The sequence below is a fragment of the Centruroides sculpturatus genome, unplaced genomic scaffold (genome assembly GCF_000671375.1).
Source record: "Centruroides sculpturatus isolate CEXI.00-Female unplaced genomic scaffold, Cexi_2.0 scaffold1243, whole genome shotgun sequence".
NCBI classification, from domain to species: domain Eukaryota; kingdom Metazoa; phylum Arthropoda; class Arachnida; order Scorpiones; family Buthidae; genus Centruroides; species Centruroides sculpturatus.
Window position 1 is genome coordinate 38101 of NW_019385443.1, and position 15749 is coordinate 53849.

The following is a 15749-nucleotide window of genomic DNA, read 5'->3' on the forward strand; positions in this document are numbered from 1 at the left end:
ATTTTTTTCTCCTGGTTTTAAGACAACTAACAATTTGGATTTAATGTTCTCTTACAAAAAAAAAAGCATTAAATCCTGATTGTTTTCCCTTTTTTTTTTCGGAAAAATTACTACAATTTGGTGCTGACTATTGCTGTGATTATTGTATTGTAGAGCCATTTCTAAAGTTAATGAAAATATTGTAGAAAAAGTCAGAAAACCAAGAAACTTTAAATTCATTGGGATGTTCTATTTACTGTATATTAAAATATCAATTTCTCAGCAATAAAACACAGTATCACAAAGAAAGTTCTATTAAAAGTTTCAACCAAAGAAATAGAAAAACAGGGTACAGGTGAGTTCTAATAGGGACAATACAGTAACATTAAAATTGAAATCTAGCAAATTCCCAAATTAAATCCTTCATTCCATATTTTCAAAAAATGACTGGCATGCCACACACAAACAGGGGAGACCAGCTTGCCAAAAACCCTGGGGTTAACAGCATGCCAGTTAAACTGCAACTAAATATAAAATTAATCAGATCTAATAAAACTTGTTAATTAACATTAAAGAAACAAATTCTTTCCACTACAATAAAATAACATTGTAATTTGAATGACTTAAAATCAGGAAAAAAGTTTTATTTAATAAAACAATTAACAACTTATTGACAGCAGCAGCAGCAGGTCAATCAGTGAGGACTACACTGACCATTTACCTTGACCTTAAAAATAACACCTTTCTCTCAAATTTTACACCAAGTGTATGTTAAGCCCAGATAATTTACAGCCAGTTTCTTAAATTTAATGCATTTATTTTTGCATTTTTAAATCCAATAATAAAATACACACAGAAAAAAGCACTTTTGGAATTCGAGTATTTTACATTATTAGAAAGAAGACAAAATGAAAAAATTAAACATATAATTGTTGTTTTTGATGTAATGCTGAGTTTCACAGTTTTAGAATAAAAATTTGTTCATTTTTTAACATGCCCTCTTGAGATGGTCTATAACATCACTTAAACTGGCATGCAGGCATTCCCCCAGGATAAATTGGCATGCCCATTTTTACATATAGAAATATCTGATTTTATGGTCTCCCTGGATAGACTGACATGCTGGCCATTCCACAAAAATACAGGATTAAATCTTGTTAATATTTATTATATGCAAGAAAACATTAAAGTTAACTTATCAAAGTAATATTATTAAACATTAACATTTCAATAATTCTAAAACTTTTGTTACAAATAAAATTAAATACTAAAGTAATCTTACCATTATTTATTGAATGACATGAATTACTGTTTCCTGTACTCATATTTACAGTTCTGATTGTAGAATTTGATTCCTGTCCTTGTAAGGAATGAATTGGCAATGTTCTGCAACCTAAAGGTGATATAGAATTTACATAAGTCATGCCCTGATTTAAGATACGATGATCATCTAGTTGAATTCCTCTATTTGTCCAATTAGGCATTGATTGGGAACTATGCAACGTAGATAACTGTACAGTAGGTCCAAAATTTCTGTGGAGTATGCTAACAGGGCTTTGAAGAGGACTCTGTGAAAAATTTCCAGGTGGAGATGATCTGGATATATTATCAACACATAACTGTACATCTGTATCTAATTTAGCATTTACATGACTTGGCGGTAGACTATGAGAAGACTGTGACTCATAATGGAGATTATCGCAATATTTACCCTGAGTTGCCCCATCCGAATCTCTTTGTATATTAGCATTGTTTAATGAAAAACCATTATCACAACATTGATTTACAGAATCAATGGAAGAATTATTTGAATTTACAGTTGCATTTTGACTTTGGCATATTGAACTGGGAGAAACTGTATTTCGAGATGTCATATCTTCCCTACTGCTACTTCTATTATATGATCTTGAACTATTTGATTTCTGTGAACCTCTGTCTGAAGAACTGTCTCTTACATTCCTGAAAGAAAAAAAATAAATAAATAAAATTAGATTTATCTTAGCAGATATTTTACTGAAAACATTTAAATAATTTTGATATTAAAATAAGCTTTAATTGCAAATTACATTTTATACTAACTATACAGATATTAGCTGAGTAGTATATTTAAATAGTGTAGTTTTCATAAATAGTAGTTATTGATTTTTCTAAACCATTTTCTTCCATTTCATTTTATACATAATTACTTAAAAATATTAAACACATTTACCTTTTTTGATACAGAAATATATTCTTAGCTAGTATATTGAATATTTTATTTCTTGTAACAAATTTTCAATTCCAATTCAAGGTGAAATTTCAGCACAAAAATTATGAAACAGATTTAAAGGGCACAGGTAATGCTCACATAATTAGTGAAACAATACAAAATATGAGACTAAAATCTTTGCACAAGAAAACTAAATTTAAACATTAACAAACTGTAGAAGTAATTTTCAAAAATTTAATATCTGTAATACAACATTTTAATTATATTTTCAGTCACAATTTAAAGTCTCAAATTAATTAGCAAAGTCAAATGCCATCTATTAGCAAAAAAATTTTTTTATAATTTTGCAACAGACTTATTAAAAGAATTAATTATTATAATACAAATGAAAAAATTGAACGGCTATATTAAATTTATTCAATTGTGTAAGTGAAAATCATGATAAAAACAACCAAATTTTCAATCATATATGATATTTATATTTTTTGGAAGTGCATTTTATTAGCTTTCTTTTACAACTTTTTCATAAGTATATGTATCCTTAACTATTTGTTAAGCATATACAATTTATTCCACAATAAAAATACAGCTATTATGGAACTATCAGATCTTTTCTAATATTCTTTATTATAAGAATCATATAAATTATACTTTGTAGTAGTTTCCTATCATGCAATCATCAGTCTGTTTATATGTAGACACTCAGAGCCGGCCCTACCATAGGGCGAAAGGAGCAGCCGCTCCAGGCGCTAAGTCCTAGGGGGCGCCTCAGTGGTAAAGAAAATTAAAGGATATAAATTTGGGGCAACCAAGGGCAGTGGCGTAGCGAGGGGGTGCAAGGGGGTGTATCAAGCACCGGGCGCCACTCGCAGAGGGGCGCCCAAATGGTCTCCAAGACAAGCTATATGTGTTTCTGGAGGGGGCGCCAATAAAGTGTCGTGCCCCGAGCGCCAGTTATGTTCGCTACTGACCAAGGGGGCGCCATCATAGGATCTCGCTCCATCCTAAAACTTGCCTCGGGCCGGCACTGTAGACACTAAGTCACTGTTAACAAAAAATTTTTCTTCCAATTATTTGAAGACAATCAGCTAAATGTTATCTATCCTGTTTTAAGCACATGTTTTGTATCTGTTGCATCTGTCAACTGCAGCATATAACTCCATTAACTTCTCATTATTAATTTTAAATACAGGGTGATTCCAAAAAATTTTATAACATTATTTTAAGGTTTTGTTTCAATGTCCTTAAAGAATATTAAATATTAAGAAAAAATTTATATTCTTGTATATTTTTAATTATTATTGTATTTCTAAGAGAATAAGTAAGAAATATGTACACTAATGGAATTTATCACAAAAAATGGTGTTACATTTTACAATAGACTTCTATTAAACTAAAATGTTATAAATTATTATTATTAAAATTTGAACATGAAATAACACTAATGATATCACTGTTCTGTATGTTAATTTACTACAACATGCAGCCCTATAATGACATTTTGAATAAAAATTTTTTCCAGGCAATTGCATTTTAGATTCTGGCATCTGTTTTGGCACTTCACTAATCCTTGTACAGTACTAGATTGTTCAATTGTTGCTGACCTGAAAGACACTTCTTTATCTAGATACATCATTTAACAATCTTGAGTACAACTGTTTCAGACCAGCTTGTTTGGTTCCAAGATGATATAATCCATCATTCATCAAACTTATTACAATAGCCAAAATTTTGCAAGAATCCTCTCTACTTTCATATACTACTAAGACTGGAATACACTGTAGGAATTTGTTCACTGGACAGGAACTTGTTTTCAAAGAGCCTTTTCATTTTCTTTGCCTGAAATTCCAGATTTATTTTAGACTGTCAGCATCTAACACCTTTCTTATTTTAGAAGCAAAGAAGAAAGTAACAGGTGGACCAAATCCATCTTCACACACATCAGAATTTTCAGATGGCTTCAATGTTTCATTTGCTATCTGGGCACTGATGAGCATTACTAGTTGCTTTTAAACAGACAGCAATTGAAGCCTTGATTTTTATATTCCTGGGTTGAAGCTGAAGCTTTTAGGGATTATGCTTTCAAATTGCAGTTAATTCATTTGCAGTTGTGTTATCATTTAATCTCTCTTTATACTCACTGTTCTCATCATTAATGAAATCTAAAATGTCTTAATTATTCATTTTGCAGCATTCAACACTTCTTGTGGCAAAGATGAAGTGTTCAAACTTCCCTTTATTTTGAAGCTAAACAATTGCTTTATATAGAGGTATTTCAATACCTGAATAATAAAATCTTTTCTTTACTGGATGAGCCACATACCTTCACTCTAAAGATGATTTTTTCTTGCAATCAATGTGATCATATTTTCTATATCTTAGTTTGTTCTTTCAATGCTTTCTTGGCTTTGATTATGTCAGATTTTTACATGCACAATTTTCAGTTGAGGCCAGTAATCTTCAAACTATAGATGATTTTGTTCATAAACTCTTCTGTTATCTGACTGAAGTATTGCTAGAGCAGAAAGAAGAGAAAAATATGTCAAAGAAATGATATGCTATTTCCCCCAGCTCTCTTAGATTTAAGAGTTCTTAATGCTACAAACTTTGTTAAGTGGTCCTGATAAACCAAGATATGCCTAAATTTACCATCAGGATGAGTTTTGAAATCTATCAGGTCCACTTGACAACAAGAATTAAATTCTAATTAAATCAGTGGTTTCACTACAATTACTTTCTTGCAACCTTTCTGTTTCTGTTCACAAAACTAAGAAAATTTCTGTATCATGCTGAATAATATTAGCATATTATACTTAGTTGATAGCTCTTTCAGCATCTTGTCTACCATGACCAACAGAAACATGAACCTCAAAGTACACTGAGTAATGCCATCTGAAATGTCTAACTGCAGTTTCCTTCTTCTATTAACTTAATCAATTTGTTTTTCTTGCACCATTATTATATTGTACTTATTTAATATCCAATAAGGATTAGGTTTTACTTCTCTTACTAGTTTGTAATACTTCTTGTCTCAAGACAAATGCTGTTTTGTGCAGTGATACAGTATATTTCTCTAATTTAATGTAAAACAATTGCTTTATAATTTTTTTATGAGTATTTTGCACAATATCCATATTTAAAGCTCACAAAATCCAACTTGAATTTGAGATACTGCCAAAAAACTTTGGTCCATTAATGGTAATTATTTTAATAATTAAATTTTAGGCAGCTTTTAGGCTAAACCTAGCCAATAATTAGCTATTAAATACTTAATTTTAAAATTTATTTTCAACTGAAAATGGATAAGCTTAAGGAAATTGATTTCAAGATGGATATGTACACTGTTCATTTAAATTTCACTAGCAGAGAATCTGGCATTCATACTTTGCAATTATTTTTAGGCATTCTATACAATTCCTGAATTTCATATTTTTCCAGTAGTATGTATAATAATTATAATTTAGTCAAATGTTATTTGAATTTTAATTTTAAGATTATTATTTAGTAAATTATTTTATCAGGAATCTCTCAAATATTTTTACATATAATCACAGATAATATAGGATATTTAAATTTAACAATTAGTGTTTCTGAAACTGTATTCAAATCAAGAGTTTCACAACCTTGCAATCTTACCCTAATTGCATTTATTTAGGTATGCATGCAGGCATAAATTTTAATACACTCAGATATCTGATTGATTTTAATTTTAAAATAATTAACTGAAAAATTACAATCACATCACCTCAAAATTAAATAGGAAAAAAAATATCATTTAAAAGACAAACTACATACTGATATTTCTTTTTAAATATTTATAAATGTAAAAAAATAATTGTTCCTATTTTATCAGCTTTAATCTTCAAATAATAATAAAATACGTTTTTTTGTATAATTGTTTTTTTTTAATTATTTCAGATCATTCAAAAGGTCCTAGTTTTTTTCTACAATTATTAATATTTTAAAATATTTAATAAAAATCAAATGCTAGCAGATGAATTATTTTTATTAAACCTATATCAAAACTATTTCATTTTTTCTAATGAATAAGCTATGTTACAAATGTTCATAGATATTATAGACATTTAAATGTTATGTTTAACTTACCCTTTATAAAAATCTTCTCCTGAAGAATGTCTGTTTTTATTATTTTGGCTGTTACTTTTCTGTTCATTTTTATGATTAGTTACTGCATGTGAATTCAAAATTGTTTCATTTAATCCATTTGGTCTGTTTTCTATCTTTCCAAGTTGTAATATCGGCCAGCCTTCTTTTTGGTTAGTTTGAATTGTACAAGATTGATTAGTGGGAGATGAAGTGTTTTTTCTGAAGTAGAAATGAGAATAATTTCTTAATATAAAATATTAAGAAAAAAGGACAATTAATATTAAATACTTATTACACTTTACAATGCAACTGAAGTGATTTATAAACTGTAAAGAAAATTTTAAGTTACTCAATAGTCATAAAATATTAGAAAAGATCTTTTTGAAAACTACATCCTTATGCAGTTTATTTTAAAAACTTTTAATACTATCATTTAAATTCCTTTAAGAAAAATATTTAAAAACAATTTCAGAGATCAAAGAAAACACACACAAATTAGAAATATTATATGAAAAGAAAATAACTGTTGCTTCATAAAAATATTAAGAATCTATTATATTGATTAATTGAAAAGTATTAATATGAAAACGTTTATTAAGTGAAATAGTTATTTCAAATTTCAATTCCATTAATCTGACAACTTATATATACAGAATACACTGAGGTGAAATTATTTCCATTTCATTAAATACTTGATATATAAGACTTAAATGTATTTTATATGCATTTTCAGGATTATTTAACATAGACAAGCTCTATTGCATCTATTTTATCATTTAATTTCATTAAAAATAATTAAAAGTGAAAGTATGCCCAATTTTGTTCTTGCTATAATGGTATTCTTCCCTGCCATTCCAGCTATTGAACTATCCCCATCCAGTATAAAGATGCTTTTGAACTCTTACTGTTACACAAAAAACAAATTCAATGTTGTCAACTTAATTTGCATATAGAAAACAACAACTATGAACATATTTACATGAATTGTTGTATATGGATAAATTTTCATAAGTCTTAAATATACTCATATATATGTTTCTTTATTTTCTCTATTTGTAATTTAACAATAATTTTTTACAAAAAAATATTTCGTTAAGTACAACTAATCAAAAGGTGATGCATGACCAAAAACAAATACTATCTACAAAATTATGCAAAGTTAAAAATTGTTAAAAATGAAACATCTTCCAATGTATCAAAGTTTACAGTATTTTTAGCACACACACATGATGGTCAGAAAGTGATTTAACAAACTCAATATGCTTCAGAAATTGCATAATTGAGGGATCTAAGTAATAATTGAATATGTAAAATTTACAGTAGCTTACCTATTAAAATTATAGTTAATAATAATAATAATAATGTTTCAAACGGAAGCATTAGAATTTAAAACAGCATATAAAGTAATGCAAAAAAATATATGAAATTACACACATCTTGATCTAAACATGACAATAATATTGTGAATTAAAGTTGGTCAGGCCATTAGTCTGCCCATTCTGAGTTAGCTGATAGTAGCACAAGAACTTCTAGTGCAGTAGTCTTGGATATTTGTAGTGACATGCAAAGAAGTGGTTTTATGCAGTTATTCCATGTTTTGTGAGATGGCTTTGGTGTATTTGTTTCAAATTCCACAACTGTTCATAGTTGTCAATTCAACTTCAGTTTTTGTCACTTATTTAACTTTGTCTTCAAACATGGTGAAGTTATGCATAGATTAATTTAATCCAAAATTGATGTAATGTGTCAGCAACATTGCAGTCATTCATGTAATAAATTTTCACATTTTTTTTTAGCTGTATTGTTTTAGTGCAAGTTTCATTCTAAATTATGTTGACTGGGCTATTATATTTAATCCATAATGGACAGCCTCTCATTTCTTTAATTCATGGCTTTAATTTCATCAGTTAAAATAATGTAGTAGTACTATAAAATATTGTTAAATTAATTAAGTTCAACAAGTAAAACAACATTGGCCAATAGTAGGAAAGGTTAGTAGCTTGACCTATTTTTAAATCTAGAGAGATCTTTCTAAAATGCTAAATGATATTTTCTAAGTGCTTCTATTCGAAATGTTTAAGTAATAATACTATTAATAGTACCAATAATGCAAAACCTACTTTTAATTCACATATCTTGAACACAGGCAGAATAATGCCTGGGTATCAATTTTCAGTTTACATCTCTCAGTTGTAACAATTTCTGCAACATATTCACTCAGCAAATATTTAAATTAAATGAAAAAATTTCTGATGCAGCATTGATATAAAGAAAAATCATCTTTGTCTAATTTATTATAATATTTTGATTAATTTGAACAACACTACCTACAAAATTAAAACAAAGTTCTTTCTAGCACTGATAAATTAAAAGTTTATTACATTTCTGATCATTTCTGATTTAAATTTAGAAAAAACTAACTTTCTGAGCTAAATTTAGAAAAGTAATTGAAAGTAAATAAAGTATCAATAACTAACAACTGTTTACTAATTCATGCCACAATCTACAAAGAAGTTAAAAATACAATTAATAAAGAATTTTCAGAATTAAAAAAAAATGAACGATTTCTATGGTAACAAAACATTAGTTTCAATTGCTTCTTGTTCTCAATTTAGTTCTTTGGAAGTAAAGCATAAAATAGCTATGAATAAGTTCTCCATAGCAATTTTAGCTTACTTCCAAATAACACAAAACATGCTTGTGGAACCTATAAAAGAGAGAGAGAAAGAGTTAGTTCAAATTTAAAACATTTGAATTTTGTGTTCCCCTATATAATTGGATGACAGTGATATTTCTCACAAACTGTACATGCACACAAAAAGAATTACTGTTGAGATAGCAGAAACAGACTACAAGTCATTTGGAAAAACAGTACTTGCAATCATGCAAACAAGCTATGAAGTTTATAAAGCACTTTAATCCAGAAAATGGTCAAATCTGCAAAATATATAGAAAAATCATAAATGTATATTTTATATGCATTACCAAACAATCTTAATTTATCTATTTTGACCCAAATAGTGATTCTATGATGATGTCAAAAGTGGAGCATTTAACAAAACCATGTACGTGCATCTAATAACTAATGAAAAATCAAAATCCAGATCAGATTCAAAATCAGATCTTCCTGCCCTTACAGTAACAAGAAATTTTTTGCAGCCATCCAGCCAATGTATTTATGATGAAATTTCAAATAATAGCAGTATTAACTGGAAATGTAAGTTATATAATTTCAAAAATATTCATTCATAGAAAAATTCTTCATATCCATATAATTGTCAATCAAATAATATTCTTTCTTTCAATAAATTTTCTTACAATAAGTTTTAAAAAAATGTGTGCATGCATGTGTGAACACAGTTAATAGCTAATCAATCATCAGCATACTGATTTTATTTTATAAATATTTTGCACCTTAAATTTGTAATACACTAACATCATTTTTAAAATTTTTCTGCAATAATTCATATGATACAAAATAAAGCTAAAAATAAAATTATTATTAAATACTCAACATTCAATTTAAACATTTACAATAAAAAAGTAAATTATTTTAAAATGTTTTATAATTTTCCAGAAAATAAAAGCATTTACCTATTTATACTACCACCAACAATCTGTTCATGTAATTTTTTTTCATAATCTTGATGTTTCCTGAAAAATATAATTTTTAATTATTAGAAATATCAAAATATAATAATGTATAATATTTTTCAAAAATCTGTGTACTTAATAACAGTTATCATTTTAAAAATATTAAATTCACATTGAAATTATCACTACATAAATTATTAAGTTGTGCAATGTAGATATTACACACAGTACTATTGTTTTATACAACACAACATTACATGCAATATATTACTATACTACAAAAATATTTTCTTAAGTAAATATATGTAAGAAATTAATATCATGAATTTAAACAAAGATTTAAAAATCAGGTTATTTCATTAACCTAAATTAAAAACTCAAAAAAATTAACAACAAATTATTCAAAGTGCCAAATCAAATGTTTAATATTTTTGATTCTTTATCTATTCATAAAATTTGTTATATCATTCCACACATACTAGACTATTTTATAATTAAAATAATAGTAATATTCTAGTAAGTTTCTTAAATAGTTTAATACAATAATACCCAACTGTATATCAGATTATGTTCTTAACAAATGCATTTTGACTAAAACAGCATTATACAAAATTATATGAAGATGCAATCTTGATTGTGTTAATATTGGATAATGAATATAATTAGCATAGAAAGTATTAAAAACGATTAATACAAAAATGTGTCTTAATTAACAAATAATAAATATTGAACAGTGGCATGAATAACAGTAAACATTTAAATGAATAGCCAAATCATAGTATTCCTCATACTTTGGCTGCTTCTTGAAGAATTATCTAGAGTCAATTTTTTTTCCCACTTCTTAAACAATTCTTAGTAGCAAGAAAATACTTCTCTGTCTGGATATTTTGATCTCAGCTAAGATTGAACACAAAAAGAATCAGTAATAGCCACACATTCTTGTATGCAATAAGTATTAGGACTACCAAAATTTAAGATTATTATTAATCATGGATGTTCTTATTTTCTTCTATTTCTTTATTTAAAAAATTTTTTGAGAGTCTATAGTCCCATAATTCCCCTTAGCTATGCAAATGACAAGAATTTATGCATGATATAATAGTCATAGAGCTTTAATCAATAGAAATAAAGCAGTGCTCAGATATGAGTATACACATGTAAAACATTTAAACTGAATTGCAGGCAAACATAGCCATCTGCATCTTCTCTCAACAAGTTAATGATATTTGGATTAATGAGTTATAAATTTTCACTATTTTTTTTTTTAACTAAATATAAGAGTTCCTGATGCAAGAAATAATAAATTAGCCATAAATGGAATAGTGCTGAATAATAATTAAATATTGGGCTAAACTTAAATTTTAAATCATTTATTTAAGATTCTATGCATGGAAATCTATAACTCTTTTAAATAAGTTTCACAAAACCTTTCACTCTTTTTCTAGCAGTTTCTTAATCCATAAGTGGTTCTTATGAAGAAAACTACATACATTATGCTGCTTGAAGAATACATCAGTTCCACAGAATGCCAAGAAATAGAAGAAGGATATTTAGACAAACTCAACAATAGGATTATAAGATTTAAGTACACCACTTGCTAAACATCTATGACTAGGAAATACCACGATAAAATCACCTGAGATACCAAGGCTATTTTACTACGCTAAAACCCATAAAGCAGGCAAACAAATATGGCCCATTGTGGACAAATCAAGATCCCTAATGCTACCCATTGAGAAGGGTTTACATGAGCTCCTCATAGACCATTTGAAAGAATATAACTACACCATTTCAAACACTCGTGAACTCATTGCTAAATTAAAAAATATTGCTCTAACAGATCAAGAATATTACAGTTCTAGATTTTGAAGCGATGTATCTGTCCATTAAATTGGAACCATGCTTCTGTGCCCTCTTTCAAGCTGTACCACCTAGGTCCAAACACCACAAGCATATTTTAGAGCTAGCCCATCTTATGTGCTACATCTCATTTTTTACCTTCAATCAGCAAATCTATCTTCAAAAAAGAGGGGTTCCAATGGGTAGCACCCTATCTGGAGACCTCTGAATTAGTAGTTAGAAAATTTGATAGCCAGATCCTAGAAAACTTCAACACAGAAATCATACTATACATGCATTATGTCAATGATATTATTTGAAGATCTAAGCCAGATATAGATAGAGTACTACAGGCTGTCAATTACAACCTGTTTGGGCTTAAGTTAAATTTATGTCAACAAGATGATAAAATGGTCCACTTTCTTGACCTCCAAATATACCTGGAATATGGTTGTATAACCCCAAAGATATACCATAAGCCTAATCTACAATCTTTTCTCATCCCCTCAATATCTAATGACCCTTTTACATATAAAATAGCAGCATACAGGGTTCTGATCTGAAGAGCATTTACCCATTGCTCTAACATCAAGGACGCACTATAAGAAATAGAACACATTAAACACATTGCTATAGCCCACGGATACAACAGTAAACTAATAGATAGGATAGCTCACAAGATACATAGTTGCTAGAAACAGAATTAGTAAATCCCAGACCTCTAAAACAGCAAAGAAAATGCATTGTGGTTGATTTTGACCCTAGAATGAGCAAGTGTATAAAATCATAACCAAGAAGGTCAAAGCTGATCTTATATACAAATGCAACCCTTTGATATATAAACTTCTGGCTAATACTAATGATAAATGCAGCAAAGCCAGAAAACCCGAGATATATTCGGTTCCGCTAGAGGACGACAGACTTAATCTGAGCAAAAATTTAACATACATAGGCTCAACCAACAGATCACTTACAAATAGGATAGACGAGCATAAATACAATACACACAATAAAAAGTTTAATACCACCCTAGCCAAATTTGCAATCAAGCCGAATATAACGGTCAAATGGGATGAGGCTAAGATTTTAATACCAATGCTTGATAGTAGCAAACTTAGAACAATAGAAACACTAGAAATCTTTGCGAAATCCCTCAAAGAAAATTGTATTAACAGCAGAGATGCCCGCTTGATCTCCACCGCTTGGCAATCACTCCTAGATAACCCCTTTAAAAAATGGGCTAATCCATCCTCCTCAAACATGTGATGTTCTAATCTCGTCAAATTTGTTGTGAACTTCTTAGCATTTCTCTCAACTTATCTAGACGTCATTTGAATATTTGCTAACTGATGTTCCAATGTTATATAACTTGAAAAACACCATTTAAAATGGCCAAAAAAATTTATTCCCTTATGGATTAAGAAACTGCTAGAAAAACAGTGAAAGGTTTTGTGAAACTGATTTATTTAAGAATATATTTTGTTAGCAAGTTATAAACAGATTTTTACATCATTAATTAGAAAAAAACAGTTTGTTATTTTTTTTCTTAAGTTAAAATTCAAAATAAAATCATTACCCACATTAAGATTAAAATTTTACATTAAAAAAAAAAGTAAGGTTTAAATTTCAGCATAGAAAGAATTATAAACATTTTGAAGACTTGCCCTTGTTGCATTTCTTCTTTAGTGAAACTAGCAGCTTCATCACCCAATTCATGAAGATACATGCAATCCTTTCAAAAAATAAATAAATAAATTTAAATCAAAACTTATTTTGAAAAACAAAAAATATTTAGTTAATACTTGATTTACAAAGATACACCTATTCAAAATTAAACAATATCAATTAAAAATTTTATATTCATAAATANAAGCTTAAGTAACAGCACATGTAAATAAACTGTTGAACCTAAAACGAACAGTACATTCTTAATCAGAAAAGAAAAATAATACACAATAGTAAACTTACACATATATTATGTGATTAATGTTATACAATCTTATTTATTGCAACAACTTAAACTGTTGTGATACTTTGAATTGAACAAAGTCCCTTGATTCTACAACTGCATTTATTCGTGGAACACTTCTTTTTGCAATGACAGCATGTATAGCCTTGCCCTCCACTTTTCAAATTAGCTGCAGCTGCTTCTCTCAGCGATATTTCTTGAGAAGAAATCTCATCTATGGAAAGTAACTTTTCTTTACAAATTATGAACTAATTACGGGTATAAAGCTAGTTGAGGGTACCATTTTTGTTTGCTAATTTATAAAAGTCGGAGTCTTCTATTCCAACAACAACAACCGCCAACACATTTCGGGCATCTGTACAGCCACGTTCAACATCAGGGACTTGTATTCGTATGGTATCACCAATTTTGAACAGAAGGAAACGGTGAAGAATTTGGCGACAGACTGGCGCCTCTGTCAACATCGGCTTCTGAAGTGTCGTTTCGACCTCCACCAAAGCTTATCTGTGCTTGTTAACATACACTAGCGATTGTTCAAATGTATAATAATATAATCAAATATTTGGTCTTTCACCAACGTATTTTGCATGTGTCGACATTCACCGGAAAATATTGACGTTCTCTAATTTCAGTTTTTCACAGTAACACATACACAATGTTAAATCAATGTCTTTATACTCACTGGTTTGGGACACTGTTGATTTTTTAAGAAATGACTACAATATTTTGTTGTTCCTAGAGAAGCTTTTAATGTTCTTCCATCTACATGAATGTTATTAACTACATGTATTGCTCTAAGAGCATCTTCTGCTTTATAATATGTTACATAAGCACTGGCACTTGGACCCTACATTATAAAAATAATTTTTAATATAGACGACAAATACATTTTAAAATAATAAAACAGTTGAATCTCTCACCTGTGAACCTGCATATGATGTACTATGATTTACAACAACTTTATGTATTTTACCAAATTTCCCAAAATAATCATTTTTTTTCAGTACTTCAGGATCAGCTAATCTTGGTGGTAATCCAACCACAAAAACAAGATTTTTCTGAACAACTCTGTAATATATTTAATAAATTTTTGTAATTGAACAATATAATTTAATTCTAAAAAAAAATAAACAATTATTGATATTTTTGAACTAATTTTTTTTTGTTTATTGTAAGAGATGCTAAAACATTTCTTTACATAAAAAAGCATGTTTTTATGCTTTCAAAATTAAATTTTTAAATGTTTGATATGCTTTTGGGCAAAAACTACATAATATATGCCAATTTTAAAATTTACTTTGACAAGCATCTGCATTACAAAGCATTGTGTAAACATATACAATTAAAAGGAAGAACAAATTATGGTAAAAATAATAATGTATTGTCTAATTGTATAATCATTATTTCTTGGCATCAAATTTTCAGGCAGTGGATTTCAAATCTGAATTTCATTGTTCACTTACAAATATAAACAATATCTCAATTTGTTTAAAAAATATTCATTGAATATTAGAATACAGATTTATTTTAATGCCCATTATTGAAAACAAAACATATGGTTTCAAATGAAAAAAATTATAAAAACTAGAATATGCAATAAAAAGTAAGTTTAAATGGAGAGTAGACTATTTATTTTTCTATTCTAAAGTAATTTAATTTCTATGGTGTATTTACATTAATTTTTTTCTATTCATTTTAATGCTCTTAATTTTACATAAAATTCACTACTTTTAGAAAAGCAATTAAAATAAAATTACTTTTTCATATTCTATATAGAAATCACACAGTATTTTCCAACTGTTAAGCTCATAATTAAATTATCCATCCAGGAATATGATAAATTAAGGACAATGCTTCTAATGAAGAATTATGAGTTCTGTAAAAATGAAATTAAGAATTTCCAGTCATATGAAATTAATAAATAATATGAAGTTTGCTGTTTTCTTAGTAAAAATGACAATAAATTTGATTTAGATAATTTTGAATAAAAAAAAAAAAACAAAAAAACTGAACAAAAAACTTTTTTTATAGTATGATTTTGATCATGTAATA

General features: G+C 28.0%; 1 protein-coding gene across 1 annotated transcript in view; it reads right to left on the minus strand.

Moving 5' to 3' along the window:
• The window catches only part of LOC111639065 (CCR4-NOT transcription complex subunit 4-like), a 104385-nt gene that overhangs the window by 33007 nt on the left and 55629 nt on the right, over window positions 1-15749 (minus strand). The window contains 6 exon segments of the mRNA XM_023384838.1: window positions 1262-1938; window positions 6296-6514; window positions 9890-9949; window positions 13393-13460; window positions 14380-14544; window positions 14618-14772. Of these exon segments, the coding sequence (XP_023240606.1) occupies window positions 1262-1938; window positions 6296-6514; window positions 9890-9949; window positions 13393-13460; window positions 14380-14544; window positions 14618-14772 (1344 nt within the window).